At 27.8% G+C, this 14,404-nt stretch overlaps 1 protein-coding gene and 1 long non-coding RNA gene across 2 annotated transcripts; one reads left to right on the top strand and one right to left on the bottom strand.

Annotated features, from left to right (window-relative positions):
* Window positions 1–5,658: 5,658 nt before the first annotated feature.
* LOC124807763 (uncharacterized) lies at window positions 5,659–7,596 on the top strand. Its single transcript, XR_010642415.1, has 2 exons — window positions 5,659–6,705; window positions 7,191–7,596. It is a non-coding gene; the product is annotated as an uncharacterized LOC124807763 (long non-coding RNA).
* A 4,018-nt stretch (window positions 7,597–11,614) lies between these two features.
* Window positions 11,615–14,135, bottom strand: LOC124819023 (uncharacterized). The gene is made up of 2 exons (XM_065813169.1): window positions 12,471–14,135; window positions 11,615–11,841 (listed from the first exon to the last, which is right to left on the bottom strand). The coding sequence occupies exon 1, from the start codon at window positions 14,018–14,020 to the stop codon at window positions 13,217–13,219; it is 804 nt and encodes a 267-aa protein (XP_065669241.1). The 5' UTR covers window positions 14,021–14,135; the 3' UTR covers window positions 11,615–11,841; window positions 12,471–13,216.
* Window positions 14,136–14,404: the final 269 nt, after the last annotated feature.

The following is a 14,404-nucleotide window of genomic DNA, read 5'->3' as shown; positions in this document are numbered from 1 at the left end:
TTTAGATCCAAGAAAATCATAAATAACAAACAAGATAAACAAAAGTATAACTCAAACAAAGACAAACAAACAACTTAAAAACAAGAATAATAAAATGTTATAAGATCCGCAGTAACTGGTACAACTTCGAACAGAGTCATATATGACGTCATAGTGACAGTTTTAAACGCTGGGTATGCATAACCGGCGTAAAAAACTGAATAGCATTAAACTAGAACTATGTTTATTTGAAAATGTACATAAAAAAACATCAGTGCAAATATGTTGAGGAGAAATATTTACATTTAACGCTAAATTGCAATTATAACTTTTTGAACTAGCTTAAAATGAATAAATCACACACACATATTACAGTAAAAAGAATGTTTATTTTTGTCTGTTTATCTTTTTTGAGCGCGTTTTACTTGAAAACATTGACTTCAAAACCTAGAGATCCAAAGTTCAATGTTTGCTTTCGCCATAAACGTAAAAAGGAAGGTGATGTGAACCTCCTCGTTAAATTTGCTTTTGCAATGCTCAGTAAATTTTTTAAAATTTATACAAATAAATAAATTAAAATATGTGTGTGCGTGCGTGCGTGTGTGTGTGTGTGTGTGTGTGTGTGTGTGTGTGTGTGTGTGTGTGTGTGTGTGTGTGTGTGTGTGTGTGTGTGTGTGTGTGTGTGTGTGTGTGTGTGTGGCTAGTATTTAAAAGTACATGTATACTTTATAAACGGTTTACATAACTATACCATAAAATTTAGTATCTTGGTATCTATTAAGTCCCTTCTATTAGACTGTTAGGTGACTTACCTTTGTGTTACCACATGCCAATATTGTATTGTTAAATAAAAAAGAGAAGAGAATTTGTTATATGTTAAATAAAGAAGAGAATAGAACTTTTTTTATATGTTAAGAACCTAAAGTGTTAAAGTTGAGTTTTTATAAAAGTATTTTTTTTATTTGTTTAAAAGTAAATTTTTATTTCAAATTTTAACAATAAAAGTTAAAATTATTTTTAGTTATAATTAAAATTTTAATGTTTCTTAAAATATTGTAATTTATGTTATTTAAAACAACAAAATTATTATTGAAAAAAAAAATTAGATTATCCCATCAAAACAGTGTTGGTATTAAATGAGACATTTAGACAACAGAGTTTTTTAAACTTTGAATATTTAGTAATTCACGTCATTTGGTTCAAACAGCAGATTTTGGCAAACTTTGTGAAAGTTTGTCTACAGATTTACTCCATTATATACAAAATATATCAAATAAAAATAAAATATGGTTAGTCATATATTAGTATTTAAATACTCGACTGTTTTTTAAACAAATTTAAAAAAAGTTAAAGATTGTGCCAATTGTTAAATTCAGTAAGTTTTGCGCAAGATGTTAATGAATACGTAACAGATTTTGTTTAAATTGATTACTATTGATTATTCAATTGATTTTTCTGTTTTTTTTAAATACTGCTAATGAAACTGAATGAACTATATAAATGTTTATTTAAAAAATGAAAATGTTTATATTTAACAAAACCCCATATGTAAAAAAACAAGTTAAAAAAAAGTCCTATAAAATCCATAAATTATAAAAATTATTTTTGCCCTTCAAAACCAACATACATTATTGAAAATAAAACCAAAATTTTTTGAATGCTTCAGCGAAACAAAAATATATACAATTATTAAAGATAATTAAAAATTATCAAAAACCAATAAAAAAACAGGTTCTAAACTACTTTAGTAATTATATAACGTGGATACTTTTTTTGACCGCAAAAGTTTAAAAAACTAGTAAAGAGAAGCAAACATTTGACAGACATTGCTTTCTAATCTCTAGTTCCTTTTTACATAATGTAACTCAGTTTTTTGACAACTATGAAATAGTCAGGGAAAACAATTCCTTTTTATTGAATATATAATCTTGATAAAATGTTCATAATGGCAGTAATATAAACATGCAACCATTGCAAGAAGAGTAGTGTGTTTCCCCAAATGCAGACAAACAATTTTTTATGTTTAGAATAGGATATAATAAAGAAAATTTTATTCAGGCCTCTATATCACTACTGCAAGGGCGTAAAAGTGTATAAAATGTCCAGCTTTTAATATGTAAAATAATATGACTAAGCGGGATAAGAAGGTTCGCATGTTTATCTGTTTTTGTTGTTAGCTTTATGTTTCAGATGCAACAGGTTATGTATCTGCTTTTGTAGTTGGCTTTACGGCTTCCAGTTTGTTTTAGTCATATGTATATTTTAACTTTTTTATGTATTACGCATGTTCATTTTTTTTTTAATAGTGAAAGGCTGAAAGAGCACAACTTATGTTATGGCCATAATATGAATTATGTTATAAAAGTGACAAAACCGTATTTAAGGTACTGCTCTCTGAACTATTTTTCTTTCAAATTAAAATATAACAAAATTTACAAGACTGGCTTATTCATTCACCATCAACTGGAAAAATATTTTCTGCTGCTTTTTTCAAAATTCAGATGACAACTTTAGATCTGGATTCGATGATTGGTGACATTGACAGCATTCTATTCAGAGACATGAGCAAAGCAAACAGCATACTGATGATGACCAGTGCTATTTTAGAAAAGTTACAATAAAAGAAAAAATTGATTTATTTTAAACAGTAGTTGGCGGATGAAAATTGTTACTGAAAGGAATTTTCTAAGAAGGGCTGTTGAATGCTTGAAGTCTTTGTGCATTCGAGGTCTAGCTCTTAGAGATGACTCAGAAAAAATAGACGCCTTCAGTGATGGCAACTTTCTCAGGGCCTTGGAGTTCTTTTCAAAATTTAACCCATTCTTTGATAAACACTAAGAAAACAGAGAAATTCAGGGCAGAGGAAATGGTTCATACATTTCATTGACAATTTATCAGAAAATAGTCATCATAATGACAAAAAATATTCTGCAATCTATTGGTAGAGAAGTTTCCAAAGATAAATACTTTTCACTGATTGTTGACTGCTGACACTGCACACTTTGACTCACTTGTAAAAACCATACAATATGAGAGCTTGGCTTAAAGATGAATGATGCTTGTGGTTAGTCATATGATAATGCATCTAACACGTCTGGAAAATATAATGACCAGCAAGCACAACTGAAAAATGAGAATCAAAACGTTGATTTTTATTCCTTTGGCAGCACACTTTTTAAATTAAGTTGGCGTGAACGATATTGGTAGCTGTGAGATTGCATTTAATTTTTTTGATTCTGAATGTCTGTATAATTTCTGTACTTCTTTCACTTACAGATAACAGATAATTTGCTCAGGTCTTATCAGTGGTGCAGGTAAGTGGAAGAAAGTTACATCAAAGGCCTGAGTGGAAGAAGGTGGTCAGCAGAAGTCATTTCTATTCGAATTCTACGTACAAACTACTTTCTTGAGATCTTGAGAATCAATTATTTTGAATAAAGATGAAAACATAAAATAAAGTTACAGAACTTTTAAAGAAAATGAACATTTTGAAAGTTGCTTTTATGAAGGAGCTTTGTCACAGAATCTTGTTGCAATTTAAGTGGCAGTGACAAGTTAGAATTAAACACTTATTCCCTAACATAGACAAATTGAAAATGTGCTTTAACAAAGGTTTCCTGCTTATGAGTCTGCGGAGAAAAATAATCTCCGTTCCTTAATACTAAATGGTCATTTAAGTTAATGACAATTGAAAGAACTCAGTTACAAAGTATAAATTTTGAATTTGTAGTAACTACTTTGCCAATGTGAAAGCAAGAAAAAAATTTTCATAAATAAAAAATTAATTTCATGTTTTGTTGCATTCATTTTTAAATATATAGTTTTAGGAATGGGGTGCTCAAATATTTTTTGCACCCGGCCCTAAAATCTTGATCCGGCCTTAAGTGTAAGACAGGGTTTTGATTGGTTATGGTTACAGTATAAAAACTGTTTGGAACATGGATTTAGTTGAAACATTGAGCTTTTGCGCCGATCGACGAGCAATTTCTTAATAGAAACAAGTTACGAAGGTTTAAAGACCTAAAACATCTATTACTTTGTTGTTGGATAAAATTTTAAATTTTTTGCTCAAAATTTAAGAGAACTGCTTACATGAAAGTAACTATTAATGATTTTTGTATTATTAGCTGTGTTCTTGTATTGTTTAAAGTAATGTTGTATTATTAAAAGATCATTATATGTATATATATATATATATATATATATATATATATATATATATATATATATATATATATATATATATATATATATATATATTGTAGTTATAGCGCTTGCTTTAGAATCAAGAGATCTAGGGTTCAAAGCAAGCTCTGGGCATATTTTGCGCTATAGGTAATGAAGGAGGCGTGAATTTCCTAGTAAAATGTTCCTCTGCGGTGCTCTGTGACAAGACCGTTTAGCAATCTTGAAAGTATATTATTAAAAAGTCACAACCGCAATAATAATTTTAATATTGCTGGGTAAAAATTTTATAAAAAAAGTTTTATTATGTTTTACGACAATGTTAACACAAAATAACCTGGTCGGATGAATATTACCTTTCTTTATTTGTCGGTTTGGCGACGCCAAATATTGAAATTACGGTTATTTTCGGACCACAAGTATCACCCAGAAATGCTTGTCTTTAAATTTCATTTTTTTAGACGCTTTTGAATTTTAATAAATTAGTAATGCACTTATATTTATCTCATTTCTTTTTTTTTTTAATTTTGGCATATAACAATAAGTATTTTTTATATTGTATTTGTATTACCTGGATTAACATCTGTTTTTTACATTTAATATTTAATACATATTAGTTGTGAGAGTCATAGTGAACTTTGTAATATTTGTTGCAATAAATTGTTTTTTCCGAAAAAATTTTCGCGATCTGGTATATATAGCGTATGAAACATAGTAGCACGATTTTAAATTTTCAAACAAATAAAAATAAAATTTGTAAACTAAAAAATAATAGCGAATACTGCAAGCCTTCTATTCTTGAGCTTCAAATACTTTTTGTTGTTTCTCTCAATGATGAGCAACAAAATTCAACCAGAATATGTTCTTTTTGTATTTTAATTTTAAAACGTTGTCTTGCAATTTTAGGCTCAATTTTAGCTGAAAATAATTGTCATTATATATATGTAATACTATTTTCAAGAGGTACACCAAATTATTTTTCTCTAAGTATTAAAAAAACCTCTGTGCATCTCTATCACCAAATGGTTTAGGCACTTTAAAGTCTAAAAATCATGTTGTTAAGTACAATATTTAAAAAAAAAAGTAATTTTAATACACTCTAACAGATTATATAAAATTATTAATGTTTTACAAGTAAATGATTAATGGGTTAATTTTCCCAAGAAACTTATTTCTTTACGTAGGTAATATTCTTTCACATATTTAATTTTTTCTTAATATAAAAATATTATCTCAAGTTGGACTTTAAATTTCAAGATGATTGTTATTAAAACAATTTTGAAAGTTTACAATAATATTATTATAAACTGGTTCACCGCACTATACAAATACAATGTTTTTACTACAATTTTAAAACGTGTTGTTGATTCTTCGGGAATATTCTTTAGGATTTGGATATATTTAAGCAGAGGATATTAAGAATAGCGGGTGTCTAAGTCCCTATATTATCTAAAAAAAATTTTTTTTAGCATTATGAGCTTGAGAACTATGAGATTCCGAAGAAAAAAAAAAATACTCTACAGCTAGTTTGTTTGAAACTAGAATAGCTCAGGTTAAAAGTGCAAAAGCATTTAAAAGTAGTTTAAGTGGTTTATCAAAAATTGGTTTTTTGTTTTTGGATTATCATTTTTATATGCAACAAAAATGCTGAAAAATTTAAAAAAAAAAGGAATATTAATAATAAAGCAAGGCTTCATTATTGACATCGTTGTTATTTATTAAAATAACGGATTTTTAACGCTGCGTGCTGAATCGACGGGAAACAAGTTATTGATTCTCAGATTTGTGTATACCCTATCAAATGTTTGTTTTCATACACCCTTTCAAATGTTTATTTTTAAACACCTTATAAAATGTTGGTTTATTTCGCAACTGCTTTTATCTCGATCAAAATAATTTTATATATATATTTTTACTGCGTTACGTGAAAAAACTATTTACCGTAAATTAACTGTAACTCCCAAACTTACGATAAAACTGTCTCGAATTAGCTTATGGTTGATAACTAATTTCTAAAAGATTGAAGTTTTTGAAGCAAAAGGGTCCGAGAAAGCTTCGTATTTTTAAGATGCCGCTCTGAGATCGCACAATATCCCTTAGTGAATAGTTTCGATTTCGGAAAGATCTCATTCGATTTGATTATTAAACAAAACAGAAAGATAAAAGAAAGCAGGAAAGCGTGTTTAGATAAGCACGTTCAAGTGATTTATTGTTTATGTCGGTCACGAATTAAACTGTAACTGCAAATAAAAAAGTAAAAAATTTACCTTTATGGAATAAAAATTAATCACTTTACGTAATAAATAAATTAAAAGATTGTTTATTTACATTTTCATTGTGGTAACGTACAATAGAGATATATATTCTTAGTTTAAGTGTTTAATAGACAACAAAAGAAAAAGTAGGCTTTTTGAACTCCGCAATCCAATAAAACTCGAGACTTGAATTAAATGACATTATTAAAGAAATTTCTAACAACGATAAAATATTGGAGTATCTGCAACTATTCAATATCATTACATCTTTTGGTTATAAATGCTGGTAGGTTCAAAAGTGTTTATTTATTTATTTTGTGCAGTTTTTTTTATTAATTGTTTAATTTTTTTTTTTTTTGTTATTTATATCTTTATTTTTTATTTTTTATTTTTACTTTTTAGTGTTATTTGCAAATTTTGTGTTATTATGTGTATTTATTTATTTATTAAAGTGTTTATTTATTTATTTTGAACTTTGATGGGTACAATAAAAAACATTATGTATACACTAAGGTGAGGTCAAATCAAAATTTAGATATAATTTGTATATATATAAACTGTTATTCAACAAAATCAATCTATTGATATTTATTGTTTTAAATGATAATTTTATTAAACTTTTAAATTATTTACAATAAAACTTAAGTTAATCTGCTTGCAAAACACAATAGCATGCGCGATTAATTGGATAATTAATTTGATGAATAGTTAAATTGATGCGTGATCAATTTGATAATATTATTCCAAATATTTATGTTTTTGAATGTCTAGAAAATGATGAGTTTAACAACGTCCATTTGTTTAATGACATTGCTGATCGTACAACACGTTAAAACAGTGAGAAGTCGACCCCTTGGTGACGATGTATCCTGCGACTACAAATGCACGTCAGAATTTGATGCCTGTTCAGCACATGCTGGAGAAATGAAAGAATTTCAGATTTGTTCAGTTTCAAAGTATCAATGTTTTAACGCGTGCAAAGATGTATCTGACTTTTTACTTTACGTTAAGCAATAAAACAAAAAATCTATATATATATATATATATTCATATTTATAAGTAAAAAAGTTAATCTAATTATTTATTTACATTTTCATTATAAATTTGAGAAGTTTAAAAATGATTTAAAACGATTTTTATTTTTTTATTTTTAGTTGAGAATAAAATATTTATTGAAGACACTTGCATTTCTTCTAAATTACTTAAAAATGAAAGAAGAAATATATAGCGGTAATAAGTTGCAACAATATCAGCTTTAGGTAATAAGTTGTCGCTGGTTAAAAGTAATAACTTTAATTTGATAGACGTTTTTAAACAATGCAAATTTTTAAATTTGTTGAGTTTTATATGGTTTATGTGATGAATATTTTTATATACAAAAGTTACGACTCTGTTAGAGTGCTGTTTTTGGAGTCAATAGGTCCATAATTAAATGCCCGACCTGGCCATAACAGCAATGAGGATGGCAGCTAAGAGATTTCTCATTAAATGCTATTGTGCTCCGTAATAAGATCATTAAATTATCTAGAGTACCTAATGGACCATCAAAAAACAAAAACAAAAAAAAAGAATTGAATACAAAAATAGTAAGAATACACTAAACTGCGTGTTATAGGCGTCAAGATGTCGAAACATGTATTTTCTCATGCAATATTTGCATTATTTATAAGCTCATTAATAAATTAATAGTTGAGTCAGTTAAGTTCTTTTTATTTATGTAAAACTTACCTACTTAAGTAAAAAGAATTTATTCTTATTAAATTTATTATTATTAAATAAGATTTCTAAGGAAGCAATATTAAAGAAAACTATTAACCATTTATTTCATATTTATAGACAATGTTTAAGCAAAAAATTTGAAAAAAAAGTCATCCAATTTAAATGCATTGTAAAGATTATAAAGAATTTCGTTTAAAGAGCCAAAAATCTTTGTTGCAGTAGCTGTTGATTCAGATTTTTGCTGATTCTCTATTCTCAAAGGAATATTTTAGGAAATAATTTGTGTTTTTATTTAAATGAAACAGATACTTTCACAGAGCTTTATGTTTTGTATATAACATAAAATAATAAAAATTTGTTTTTCAATATTTTTCTATTTACATTTTCAACAAATATAAATTAGTTAGGGCAACATGATTGCGTTAGCAATAAAGATTTCGACATTTCAAAAGCATTTAAAATAGAAATAATCTTTGACATTTTTTATTAAATAACATTTCTTGTGGCAATAAAAAGTTTTTCCTTTTAAATTAAAAAAAATGTTAAATGTTTTTTTTTTCTTTTAAATCAAAAAAAATATTTTGCTTTGATTAGAATTATAGAATTTTTTCGCAAGCTAAAAAATTTATGCATATATCAATAATTGTTGGGTGTATACACATAAACACAGACGCGCGTACTCACAAAAAAATAAACCATATTTTGACATCAAAATAAATTTACAAGGCAACTACGACTGTGCTCTGTCACAACCATAAACCATCATTTGATGTATGTAAGTTGTAATATAAAAGCCTCCTCTCATTTTTCCATCATTGTTAATAGTCTTTCATATTCTTTAAGTAGTCTTAGGGATCAGTTAAAATCAATACCTAAGTTATTAAACTAAAATACAAAGAAGAATAAAAAATACAGAAAAGATTAAGAATAATATGCATACTTTTAGCTTTGGGTTTAGGATGCATTTTTTTTTTAATAATTTATATATAAAAAAACAAACGTATGTTTGTTTGCTTATTTAAGTGTATATATGTCCTTTATGCATTTCTATGTTATTCATCAATTTCAATTTTTGCGCAAATAATCTATTGAAAAAGTAGGAAAAAAACATGAAGCTATACATGAAGATGTTATCCGCTTTTTTTGTGCAAAAGTTGGGGTTAGCAGAAATGAATAAAAAAATTTAAATTCAGTTTTTTCTATTCGTTTCTGCTAACCTCTACTTCTGCGCAAAAAAAAAAAAAAAAGGCTGATATAGAGTAGCTCACTTTTTTTGAAATTCTTTTTTATCTTTAGTGGGTAAGGATTAAGATTGCAAAGAATGTGCTGAATAAACAAAAAATTAGACTTATAATAACCGTTTTGTAACTAGATTTCACTTGCTCGTATTTGCACGTACTTAAATGTTTTAGAAGTTGTTAGGCGCATTAATACCTGTTTGCATTTATGCAGATTTGCACTTGAGCAATTTTCTTATGCAAGTTGGCACTTACGCAGGTTCATTCTGATGCAAATTAGCACTTAAACTAATGCATTCTGGGTCGAATGGTAGTGAAACCATATAAAACATTTCTCACATTTTAAAGTTTTGAAAATGACAGTCATAATTTAAAGTATACATAGCTCAGAATGTATATTTTATTTTAAAACAAGTTTGCCAAAAAATATTTTTTTAAACTCTTATTTATTATTTTAAAGAACTTCAAGTTTATTTTTATTTCTTAAGTAACTTAAATACTACGATGCCAATACATAAATAAAGAAAAACTCTTTTATGTTGCATTTTGTACGAATAATTTTAACAAAAAATGGAGCGTTATTTCTGAGTGAAAAATTAATTTGGTTTATATCTTATACTGCTGATTTAGGTGAGCAGTGTGACGTCATACTGAAATAGCCTGCTGCCGGGGACTTCAGTACATACACCGACTTACAAATAGCCTGACCCGCAGCGGAGCGCTGCTACATCGACTAAGGGTTTGGCATGGGGCAGTAATCTTATCATTCATTATTCTTTGTTTTTTTCTTTTTTTTCTGAAAAAGCCGTATGGATTAAGATAAGCAAAAAAAGTGAGCATATGCTTAAATAAATACGTTATAGTAGATATATATATATTACGTTTTAAAAGTACTTCCAACGAAGAGAACAGTGTTATTTTGAGTAAAAAATAAAGTTTGTTTCCAATCATAATGTTTAAAACTATTAGGACCAACCGCTTGAAATTATATATCATTGAACGCCGGAATGGTATTTATCCTGCGGTTAAAAAATTGACTGCATTTTTAAATTTTATTTATCACAACTACGTTTCACGGTATTGTTTATCGACAAGAATAAATTTAAGAGGGCATAAAATTAAAAAAACTTTGGTTCTACTTTATTATAACTTTTTTCTAGATTAGAGTTTTGAAAATATTTTTTTATTGCTTCTAGTTACTTCAGAACAAGCGCTCAAAAAGCATTTGGAACTCATTGATCATTGTTCAATTCCTTTGATGCTAAAACTTTAAACTCTATAACAGTATATAATTATGAACTTTCACCTTATTAGTTTTGAGACATTACCATAATACTGTATTATTCCTGAAAACAATAAAATTATGCTAAACCGATAAAACATCCAACCAATAAGAAATAAAGAGATAGCAGTGAATTTCTAGGTTACAGCTCGTAAAAATTTTTAAAATAAACATTTTAATATTTAATAAAAAACTCTAAATAAACAACAAAGAAATAATCAAAATGAAGATATTTGAAACCATCTTCAGCTTATTATTGCAGGGATCTCAAACTTCAACAAAAAGCTCTCGGAATATGAGCCAAAAATGGCTTCTACTAAAAATATATAAACATGCTCTGTACCTGTTTTATTGGAAGACAATTGTTTTAATCAAGGAAGTTGATGTACAGCATATTATAACTTTAACTATGATAGACGAAAAAATTTAAACCATTATTTCCGCACCAAGCAACTTTTACTAATTTTGTTGGTAAGTAGTTTACCCGATCCTAATAACCAACTATTAGCTACATTTGGGCCAACAGTTGGCTATTTAGTTTTTACCGTGAAAAAAACGTAACGCTTTTACCAACACTTAGCCAACTGTTTTATAAACTGTTGGTACCATTACCGGCCCAACTATATGATTTTTTTCGCGATTTTTTAAATTCGCTTTTGCACTTTAATTAAAAGTGCAATTTTTATAAATGTTTACAACTATCTTTACAACTTGACGTGATGGTGAAGAATGAGTTGCATATTTGAAATCAAAATGGGAAATGCTATACAAAAAATAAATAGTTTGCACGGCACCAGAAAAAAAAAATTTTTTGTTGACCTGTGTAATATAGTAATAATCATTGTAGTAATAACAGTTGTAATAACAATAATAACTACAAATATAATAATAACAGTAGAAATTTACAACAGTAACAATAAAAATCTAGCAGTAAGTAACCCCTAATACGGGTTATGAGTAATTAAATTATTAATAACAAAAACACATTAATAACTTTATATATTATCTAAAAAATTAAATACAAATTTATCTATAAATAATATTTTTACTTTGACTCCCTATCTGCAATGTCATTGCTAATAGTTAACAATATAAAGACCGCATTAACATTAGTTAAGTTCTTTTTAAAATCTGTCACAACACAGGTACCAGAAAAAGAAAGTCAAGTAAAGCCTGCGAATACCTAAAAAAATAAATAAATAAAAAATCACAATTTTTAATTAAAAAAGTATTATTTGCATTTTATTGTTAGTAGAATTAGGATAATAATATTACAGAAAATATAAAGTATAAAAAAATAGCTATAACAGCCTAGGTCTATCAACACAAAACACAGCAACAATAGCGTATAGCATAAAATATTTGTAAGCACACATTACTGTCTCCAGAGTAATTAAAAAAGAAAAGATTATAAAAAAGCTAGACAACACAATGTAGTAACACTGGCATATAACACTACGACTTAATAAGATATTTTATCAAATAAAATACTTGGACTAAAAAGATTTTATTTATTACAATATTTGAACAATCAAAAAGACAATTATAGGTAAACAATTTGAACAATTATACCATAAAACAGCAAGCAACTCGTAAAATATTTCTTATAAATGGTTATTATCCATTGTGGTATTAAGAAATACGTAAGAGCTCAGTAATTACATAAGTTTTATTAATTCTCCCCCTCATCTAAGAGAAAGAGGGAGAGAAAGAAAGTGTTTCCAGAGCAGCATGTTAAAAAAAGTAAAAAAACCCGCACTAAATAGTAGTAACTGGTTTTATTATGTTACCAGTAAACAAAATTATTTTTACCTTGATTAAATTTCCAGCATTTCTTAATTAAGCTCCAGCTTCTCTCTAACTGTTGACTAATGATTAATGAGTAAATTTCACATCATATTAAATTGACAAAATTAAAACCATGTTTCAACAGTAAAACATTTTTCAACAAGCGATGACAAAGGCAACTAAAAAAAAAAAAAAAAAAAAAAAGAAGAAAATTATTTTTGAAATTATAAAAAAATTTAAAATCATTTAAATTAAAAATTGTTATTAATTGTTACTATAAATAGTAAAATTCATACTTTGCTTTGTTCTAAATTGACTAAAGTAAAATCAAATTAACAGACATTAACACTACCTGACACTGAATTCTGGCAAATAGGGGAGAACGGGGTGAGATGGGACAAAAAAATTTGCTTGCGTGCTGCGCTTTAAATTTTCCACAGAAACCATACAAATCGGTTTAAAACTATAGTCCAATGAATTGTCATGTTAAATTATTGCAAAACCCATTATTTAACCATCAAATTAAGTTCAAGGGCTTGGTTTTTCAAAGTGACACCCAGTTTGTCCCATGTCACCCCATGTTGGGTTGAAATGGGACATTGGTTGGGGTGAAATGGGACAAAAATAGAAACAAATAATTTTAAACATTATTTTATTGTTTATTCTACTCCTTATAAAACATAACAATACACAAAATTTATTTATGTTTAACAAAAATAAAATACCATTCTAAATGCATTTGTAACTTTGTTCAACAGTTTGCTTGATGTTTAAATTGAGTCAAAATTATGTTGATGTCTGAGGGGGTAACTTTTTTTCTTTTTCTTATCTTTATCTTTTTTTTTTCTTTTACATTCTGATAAACTTTCAACTAGTTCATTTCTTGTTGGTGTGTCAGTCAATACCAGAGACCTAGAACATTTGCTTTTTGCACTTTTTCTCTTTGCCACCTTTTCACCCGCTTTTGGAAATGGCCTTATATCTTCTGCTGTCCAATGGTAGGCAGAAGATATAAGTGGTTGGAGTTTGTGGCTGCAATGGGGTGGCAATGTCAAGAGCACAACATTGCTTTCCTTAGCTTTATCCATCAGTTCAATCGATATATGAGTTTTGTGGTTTGTCATTATTAAAAGTAATGGATGATCCTTGCTAGGATGTCCATACTCCACAAAATGATCAAACCATTTTAAAAAAATTTCTGTATTTATCCATCCACTAGGATTAGCATCACCTTTTGTACCTGTTGGTGCACCTTTAAGCATATGGCTACAAAAGTGGACACGAGGAAATATCAAAAACGGTGGAATAAAATTTCCAAGGGCATTAATGCAACCCACCATTGTAACTAGGGTTCCCCTTTCAGCAGAAGTTACCTGTCCTACTTGCTTTACTCCTTTACCAGCAATCACTTTCACTGGCTTATGAACAGTTGTCAGACCTGTTTCATCAATATTGTAAATGCAATCAGCAGAAAAGTTATTATATATATGCACTCTGTCAAGGTTTTTGAAGAAAGTATCTACATTTGTGCAATTGAAACTAGTTGTTCGACTGAGGCTGGTAGCTTCTGGCATACAAATAGATAATTTTGTACGATTTAAGAATAAATAAAACCATTCAGTTCCAGCTGTTTCACTCTTTTTCCAGTTTTCTGGTATTTTAATGTCATTTTTAATTGCATATTGATATGCAAGTTACTTTGTTTCTCTAACATCAAGTCCATAATGCATATTAGATGCTTGACGAAGATATATTAAAAGTTCATCTTCTTGTGTCGTATTAAAAATATATTGTAAGAAGTTTCTTTATTAAACTTTATTTTCCGCTGTAAACTTGATTTTGAAATTGTATACTCTTGTGCAGCTGCTCGTAGTGATAAACTGCCAGATTCGACAGCCATCACAGCAGCTTTTATTGTATGAGCATCAGGCTTTAACCGACTTGTCACTCGTTTGTAC

The sequence above is a fragment of the Hydra vulgaris genome, chromosome 12, assembly GCF_038396675.1.
Source record: "Hydra vulgaris chromosome 12, alternate assembly HydraT2T_AEP".
Taxonomy (NCBI): domain Eukaryota; kingdom Metazoa; phylum Cnidaria; class Hydrozoa; order Anthoathecata; family Hydridae; genus Hydra; species Hydra vulgaris.
This window is presented reverse-complemented; position numbering and strand designations above follow the sequence as displayed.

Excerpts from the sequence above, each read along its gene's own strand:
- LOC124819023 (XM_065813169.1), bottom strand. The coding sequence starts at position 14,020 with ATGCCAGAAGCTACCAGCCTCAGTCGAACAACTAGTTTCAATTGCACA.